Genomic DNA, 8,770 nt, shown 5'->3' on the forward strand with positions numbered 1-8,770 from the left:
TAGGCTCTCCTGAAAATGGGGTGGTCGGGTGGGTTTGCTATTTATCTGCTATTATAGCCTGTATTTGTTATCTGCTTCTGTATAACAAATTAACCCCAAACTTAGTGGCTTAAAACAGCACTTGTGATCTCCCAGCTTCTGTGGGTCAGGAGCCCAGGTGCAGCCTAGCTGGGTCCTCTGGGTCGGGGTCTCTCCCAGGCTGGCACCATCGCAAGGCTCTGCTGGGAAGGACCAGCTTCCGGGCTTGTTCACATGACCACCAGCAGGAGTCAGTTCCTTGTGTGCTGTTGGATTTAGGCCTTCTGAGCTGTTGGACAGGGGTTTCCCTCAGCCCAGTGTCCATTGGGTGGGTACCTGGGTGTGTTTGAACATGTAAGAGCAAGAGTTGTGTTCTCCGCTAGTTTTATTGCATTCGGTCACGTCATTTCCTTGAAATTCAAGCACCGGAGTTTCTACTTTGTCTGAGACTGAGCTGTGCTCTGGACGCGCAGGCTCAGTGGCCATGGCTCACGGGCCCAGCCGCTCCGTGGCATGTGGGATCTTCCCAGACCGGGACACGAACCCGCATCCCCTGCATCGGCAGGCAGACCCTCAACCACTGAGCCACCAGGGAAGCCCCGATTACGTTTTGCTTCATTTCCGAGGTCACTCATTTAGACCGAGGCCCGTTTGGATGTTCATTGCTGTGATGTATTTCAGCATCGTGAACCCAGGTTCACCAGCCTCGTCTTGACCTTGGAAACGTGGCATTTTACAGTGTGTGGTGACATTTATGAGCCCATTTGGACACTCACAAAGAGGTTGATTTCCATAGATTAAATGTCAAGTTTGAGATGGTCCAGGGTGATGGAATCCTCCAGTGCTGTCCACTCCCATTCTCAGCAGTGACCTTTGACTGGATATTTGTGCTCTATGATGAGCCCACGAGTGCAGCCCAAATTACTTAGGTCATCTGAGTCCAGGGGGAATGGTGTGATGGGGAGGCTCCTGGCAGTGTAATTGGAGACCTGCAGAAATGTCGTCTCATTTTAATTTTTTAAAATAAAACACATACATGGTTAGTGAATAAATTATCGGAGGCAGAAAAAAATCCCACCAACTGAGGTTTCTGAGATGCTGGTTAGTTTATAAAACCATCTGTGTGTTGACCAGAGCAAAAGGGTAAAAAAGAATCAGTGGTTCAATGTTTTAAGTAGAAGTAGTTTTACGGGGCATTAGACACATGAACATAAACTTGGAGTAAGTGTCATCTAAATTAAGTGGTGGCAAAAAGCATCAAATAGTTTCCTCGAAGTTTAAATGTATTTGTGTTCTCACCGTCTAAAGGATTTGTGTGTCTTCAGTTTTGATCTGACTCCCTCTCTCTCTCTTTTTAAAGAAATCGTAAACTTTATAGTCACCATGCTGTACATTACATCCCCAGAATTCATTTATCTTATCACTGGAAGTTTGTACCTTTTGAATCCATTCACCCATTTTCCCCACCCACACCTCTGACAACCATCGATTTGTTCTGTTTCTATGAGTTTTTTTTTTTTAGATTCCACATGTAAGTGAAATCATATAGTATTTGTCTTTCTCTCTCTGACTCATTTCACTTAGCATCACGTCCTCACTGTCTATCCGTGTCATTGCGCCGGCAGGATTTCCTTCCTTTTTACGGCTGAAAGATATTTAACTGTATACAAATATACCACATTTTCTTTATCCACTCATCCATCAATGGGCACTTAGTTTCCATCTCTTGGATACTGTACGAAATGCTACAATGAACATGGGGGTGCAGATATCTCTTCGAGACAGAGATTTCATTTCCTTCAGATAAATACCCAGACGTGGAACTGCTGGATCCTATGATAGTTCTATTTAAAACTTTTGGAGGAACCTCCATTACTGTTTTCTATACAGGTTGCCTCAACTTACATTTCCACCAACAGTGCACAGGGTTGATCTGGGTCTCTTGAATTTGTATTCTCCCAAGGACCTGAAGTGAAGTAGATCTAAGTATGGATGTACCCATTTCCTCCACTGGTCTACGGTGGGTACCAGGGCCGGGACAGCCCTGAAAACCTTTACGACCCGGCCTCCTAGCCTTTCTGAAGTTTCAGCTGTTGGCACTGCAGTGTGGCCTGCTCTGCTGCTCTGGGTCATTTCCCGTGACAGCACTAACCTACATCCAGGCTGCTGATCAACACAGACCAGCCAGTTAAAGTCAGAATTAAAGTCAACCCACCAGCAAGTTTCAGGAGAGTCAAACTGGGCACGTTGAATTCCTGTCGAGGCTTGGGGTCCAGACCGTCAAGGGAGCCCATCTTTTTTGCTAGACTTTTTTGTTGCCACGCTGTTGTGGAAGATGACTCACAGATTCATTTTATGATCAGGAATTAGAACAAAAATTTGCACCTGCCGTTGGAATTGTGTCCCAGGCCCAGGTGTGTGCTACCTCACGCCTAGCAGACAGAAATTCAGCCCTGGCGGGGTCGAGGCAAAGCTCGAAGACAGAAGATTCTGGCTGCTCTGCTCCACCACAGGGACGGCGTCTGATCCCAACAAGGGACGTGGGTTTCTTCACGGGTAGATGCCTCGCCTGCGGTGATGACCGAGATGCCAAAACATTAGGATTTAAGTGGGACGAGTCTGGCCAAGCATCCTGTTGTTTAGTCTATATCAGGCTAAACATCTGGGTGATTGGAAACATCTTTGGAGTTGAATGAGCCACGTGAGCTTGTCTCATGCGGGCACAGCCTGAGTCAAGACCAATGAAGGACACGCGCTCAGAGGAGGGTATTTTCTGAGCGGGGGGAGAGGGAGGCAGCAAAATGTGTTCAATACTCTGCTCTTCTCCTGCGCAGCCATAACCAAGGACCACAGACCGGACGGCTTAAGTAACAGAAGCTGGTTCTCTCACGGTTCTGGGGGCTGGCAGTCTGAGATCAAGGTGTCGGCAGGGCCGTGCTCCCTCTGCAACCTGTAGGGTAGAATCCTTCCTTGCCTCTTCCTGGCTCCTGGTGGTTTGCCGGCAGTTCTTGGCATCCCTTGGCTTGTAGATACATCACTCCAATTTCTGCCTCTGTGGTCACGTGGCTTCTCCCCTGTGTCTTCACGTGGCTGTCTCCTCCCCGTGTCTCTCCTCTTCTTGCAAGGACACCAGTCACATTGGATTAACCCCACACCCCCACTCCAGTATGAGCTCATCTTAACTCATTCCCTCTGCAATCACCCTATTTGTAAATGAGACCACATTCACAGGTGCTGGACGTTAGGACTTTGACAGATCTTTTTAGGGGGGGACACAGTGTAGCCCATGATACCTTTGTCCTATTTTTTCTCAGGACCTAAAGAGCTGCAACATTTCTCCTTTAAATGTGTGGTCTGTGGGTGGCAGGTGGGATGTGAGCATGATGACCGTGGGATTTCCTGGTGGCCGTGGCCCACGTGACCCATGTGGCAGGTGGTGAGTGTGGGCACCGCACTCAGACGGAATGACGAGGCTTCTTGAAGGGCTGTTTCTCTCATGTTCTTGCTCTTCCAGGCTGGGCAGCCCGTGAGAACCTGAGTTTCCAGCTCTGGGCTGGAGGAGGGCCGTGTGGGGCAGAGAACCAACGAGGTATCTGGGAGGAGGCTTTGCCCTGTGGCTCTGTTCTCAGCGCCCGACTGGCTCGCTCTGGAGCTGTCGGCAGTCAGCAGCCCCACCCCCCAGTGAGAAGCCCAGTCACTCAAAGCACAGCTTGCAGGCTTTGTAGAGAACCACATCCCTGAGCAAGAGAAGCTCTTCAGCCAGGGGCCTCTGGCATTTGGACACTGAGCCCAGAACTTGCAGGGGATGGCCGAGACTCAGTAGGAATTCTGTCCCCCAGCATTTGGTGTCCCCAAAGTCATGGAGCCCCTGTAGAAGTGTGCTAGAGGAGGCCAGTGTCCAGGGTCGGGGAAAGGTTCTAGATGAGGGATTCTTGCATTGGTAAAGCACTCCCACCCACACCTGGACAGGAAGGTGAGCAGGAAAGGTTTGGATGGGTGGGGCTTGTAGGTGGATTCCATGAGATACAAGTGCCTCCAGCCCCCTCACTCAAGCAAACCCAGGGAGGAACCCATCCCGTGAAGAGTGACACTGGACCAACCAGAGGGAGGAAGGAACGTGACTCTGTGGACGGCAGGTGACTGCCATGGCTGCCCCCCACCTCTGCCCACCCCAGGCGTGAAGGAGGCACCACCCTCTGCTACTCAGAAACGAAACACCGACCCACCTTCACAGGCCACCTCCAAACTCTCTGCTTGCCTACTGCCTGGGGTCCGGTTGGCGGGGCCTCGGGGCCTGCTGGCTCTTCCTTGCTGCCCTCTTTCACCAACTGGACAGCGCACTCTCCACCCCCAGCCCCATTTGTAGGGGGTGAAGCAAAGCCTCAGGGACAGGCAGGGACCGGAAGTCAAATGTTGACCAGGGGGTTAATGTCAAACGTCCACGGGGGAACGGACGATGGCCTCGTTGCCCAGCTCAGCTGCTGTCTGCGTGGTGATGGGGGTCGTGGGTGGGGGGATGGACCAGGTAATCGGGGAAGGTTTTCTACGGAGCGCTTGGGAAACCCATCCTCTCCAGGAAGTCCGCACTCAATGGCACATCTTGTGCTCGTCTTTGCTTTAAAGCTGTTGACGTATTGCAGATATCCTGGGGAAGGAGTGTCGAGGGGTGCTCAAAGCGCTTTATTCCTCCTGAAAAGCAGGCCCAGGGGGATTTGGGTACAGAAACACCTGGCCAGCAACCTCATTACAACAAGGATGCTGAGAAGGGGGATTGAAGGTGACGTTAAAGGTTTAGACAAATATTTAAAAATGGAATCACATCGTGTTTTTAAAAGCTATACCTAGAAATTCCCACGGTATTAAAAAAAAATCAGAGGGTCTATTTTGCTTTATTCATTGCATTAGCCAAGAATGAATAGGTTACAAGAATGTTCCGGAAGGGGGGCATTGATGAATTGAAAACGTCTAAGGGCTGTTTTGTGTTCTTTGCAACAATATCCCATGAGCAGATGTGGAGGGGAACCCTGTCCTTGGGGGGGAGGCTGGGGAGCTCTTCCTTTCCTGGGCATGGGCACCGGCATCTGGCGGTCCACCCTTCCTTGCCCCAGGGGCCGGGGTCTCTGTCTGGACTCAGTGGATACCTTGCTTCGGCCAGTTTAGCTCCTTGGCATACGCCCCTTTGCAGCTTCTGATCTCATAATCGTGCTCCAGACACTTGTTCAGGCCCGGCACCCCGGATCTCCAGCCGATGAAGCCCTGGGTCGTCTTTGGGACTGGAGGGGATGGGAGCACCTGGAATAGAAAGGCAGGGGGTTGAGTCGCCTTGGGCCACAGCAACACGAGGCGTGTCCACGGAGGCAACAGGATCGGTACGCCTGGTGTGGAAAAGACAGAAAGAACCACGGTACTGGCCCCCAAATAGACACATAGGTCAATGGAACAGAACAGAGAGCCCAGAAATGGACCCGCACTTCTATGGGTACTTAATCCATGACAAAGGAGGCAGAATATACAGTGGGGAAAAGGCAGCCTCCTTGATAAATGGTGCTGGGAAAACGGGACAGCAACGTGCAAAAGAAGCGAGCTGGTCTACTTCTCACACCATGCACAAAACTAAACTCAAATGGATTAAAGACTTAAAGGTAAGACCTGAAACCATAAAACTTCTAGAAGAAAACACAGGCAGCACACTCTTTGACATTGGTCTTAGCAATATTTGTTTGGATATGTCTCCTCAGGCAAGGGAAAAATAAACAAATGGGACTACATCAAACGCAAAGGCACCTTCTGCACAGAGAAGGAAAGTACCAACAGAACAAAAAGGCCGCCTACCGAATGGAGGAAGATATTTGCAAACGTATGTGATAAAGGGTTAATATCCAAGATATGCAAAGAACTCATACAACCCGGCATCAAAAAAAAACAAACAACCTGATTAAAAAATGGGCAGAGGACCCGAATAGACATTTTTCCAAAGAAGACATACAGGTAGTTAACAGTCACATTAAAAGATGCTCACTGTTACTAATCATCACACCTGTCAGAGTCACCATCGTCAAAAAGACAACAAATGACAAGTGCTGGCAAGGATGTGGAGAAAAGCGACCCTCCTGCACTGTTGGTGGGAATGGAAACTCGTGCAGCCACTGTGGAGAACAGGATGGAGGTTTGTCAAAAAATTAAAAACAGAACTATCATACTCTCCAGGAATTCCACCCCTGGGGACTTACCTGAAGTAAATGAAAACACGAATTTGAAAAGATACGTGCAACTCTATGTTCATTGAACCAGTATTTACAATAGCCAAGATGAGGAAGCAACCGAAGTGCCCATCAACAGATGACTGGATATAGATGTGGTCTCTATATACAATGGAATATTACTCAGCCATAAAAATGAATGAAATCTTCCCCTTTGTGACAACATAGATGGGCACTTAAAAGTGAAATGAGTCAGACAGAGAAAGACAAATACTGCATGATTTTACTTACACGTGGAGTCTAAAAAACAAAACAAATGGACAAAAATAAACAGAAGAGTCATGGAAACAGAGAACAAACAGATGGTTGCCAAAGGGGTGGTGGAGGAGGAGAGGAATGGGTGAGGGAGAGTAAAAGGGACAAAGTTGCAGATGCAAAATAAATGAGTCACAGGGATGAAATGTGAAGTGTGGGGAATATAGTCAGTAATTATGCAATAGCTTTGTATGGTGACAGATCGTAACGAGACTTACGGTGATCATTTTGAAATGTTTAGAAATATTGAATCACTGTGTTGTATAATAAGGACGAACAAGTGTTGTGGGTCAATTGGACTTCAAAAACAAAGAAACTCGTAGAAAAAGAGGTCAGATTTGCGGTTACCAGAGGTGGGGGTGGGGGAGGGGGAATTGGATGAAGGTGGTCAAAAGGTACAGACTTCCAGTTATAAGACAAACAAGTGCTAGGGATGTAACGTACGACAGGATAAATATTATGAGCACTGCTCTACGTTATATATGGAAGCTGTTAAGAGAGTGAATGCTAAGACCTCCCATCACAAGGAGAAAATAATTTTGTTTCTATTTCTGAAATTTGGTATCTATATGAGAAGATGGACGTTCGCGAAACTTATTGCGATAATCATTTCATGGCGTACGTAAGTCAACTCATGACGCTGCACAACTTATACTTGCTTAGTACTGTATGTCAGTTATAGCTTAATAAAACTGGAAGAGAAAATTAGAAAGCAAAGACAGAAAGAAGAGCCAGGGTCCCTAAGTAAGGTGCGCTGAACGTAAGCACGCTCCAATCAGCTGGCCTCGGAGATCACATTTTCCCTGAAAGTAACGATCACCAAACATGTCTCTTTATCTTGTAGTGCTTAACACATTTAATTCACGACCCAATGAAATAATTTTTATTTGGTAAAAGAGCGAAAAAGAGAAAAAAGTAAGGTGCAGAAATATCAAATACTACAGTTCACTGTGCCCTTTATAAAATACGTGGCGACATTGTCAGATGGTATCCTGGCAGTTATAGGTTTGATTAGAAGGTTTTATGATACATGTGTATACACACACACACACACACCCAAACCATAGATGCCACAGGAATGAAAAACAATTGAATTTAATTAAAAACCAGAAGGGAAATGGGATTCTATCTGAAATGAAAAAAACCCCACAATTTTGTTTGTCAATTCCTTGAAATTTGGAAAATTTTTGGAAAATGAGGCTCAATGTTTATGCAGGCTTCTCCCTTCCATTTGGTATAATCTTCTGTTCTGCTCTTACGGGGGGATTTGAACCAAGCCAGCAGTGAGGAATATTTGTTCCAGCAGAAGAACCGAGAAGAAGAGGTTTAGTATGCTTGGGGTTACGAGTTCACACTTGGCTCAAAGGATCTTTGAGTGAGGCGGTGGCCGGAGGGGACGGTCCTGGTGGATGAAGCCCCTTAACATATATTCTTGCTGAAGTATTAAAATTAATCTCTTGAGAGGCCCCATGCTGGGAGGGTCATGAACAAATGCCAACGAGGCCAGAATTTCCTCCAGCGAGCCAGTTCTCTACGATGCTGGGACCTCGGGGACACACGGGACCAGCCTTCAAGTCCATCTCCAACTGGTAAGAGAAATGCAGTCAGAACCCACCCTGGGATGCCACACTTCATCCACCAGATGAAGAGATGAAAACACCACCGTGAACGAGCTTATGGGAGAATCTGTTGTTAATTCTCTGTGAAGGGCAATCTTACCGTCATCTACGAAAAATGAAAATGCAAACGCTCTTTGACCTGACAATCCATCCCTAGGCATTTATCCTAAGACATCCTAATACCTGCACACGCACATACCAAGGCCCTGTTTGTCATAGCCAATGCCTGGACACAGCCTACGTGTCCATCCACGGGGACCCGTTCAGCCACAGCCCCTCCGCACCGTGGAAAACTACGCAGCAGTTTGAAAGAATGCGGTCGCTCTCTATATTCTCAGATGGAACGACTCTGAAGACAAACTGCTAAGAGAAAAAAAGATGCATAAAGGATGTAAAATATGGTATAATTTCTGTACTAAGGAAAAAGGGCTAGAACCCTCCACATCCACTTGGATAGGCATATTGCATCAGGGGAAGGGTGCAGAGACGGGGGGCAACAGCTCTCAGGACTCGGGGGACGGAAGGAGGCTTTTCACGGCATTGCCCTTTGGGGTGTAGGATGCCTGTTAAACCATAAATGAATTTTTTTTTTTTTTTTTTTTTTTGCGGTACGCGGGC

General features: G+C 47.6%; 1 protein-coding gene across 1 annotated transcript in view; it reads right to left on the reverse strand.

The window, feature by feature from the left end:
- Positions 1 to 4,900: 4,900 nt before the first annotated feature.
- CIMIP1 (ciliary microtubule inner protein 1) overlaps positions 4,901 to 8,770 on the reverse strand; it is a 9,535-nt gene continuing 5,665 nt past the window's right edge. Inside the window, exon 4 of the mRNA XM_024750450.1 lies at positions 4,901 to 5,310. Within this exon, the coding sequence (XP_024606218.1) occupies positions 5,149 to 5,310 (162 nt within the window). The 3' untranslated portion in view covers positions 4,901 to 5,148. The remainder of the gene's footprint in view (positions 5,311 to 8,770) is intronic.

The sequence above is a fragment of the Neophocaena asiaeorientalis genome, unplaced genomic scaffold, assembly GCF_003031525.2.
Source record: "Neophocaena asiaeorientalis asiaeorientalis breed wild unplaced genomic scaffold, Neophocaena_asiaeorientalis_V1.1 scaffold606, whole genome shotgun sequence".
NCBI lineage: Eukaryota > Metazoa > Chordata > Mammalia > Artiodactyla > Phocoenidae > Neophocaena > Neophocaena asiaeorientalis.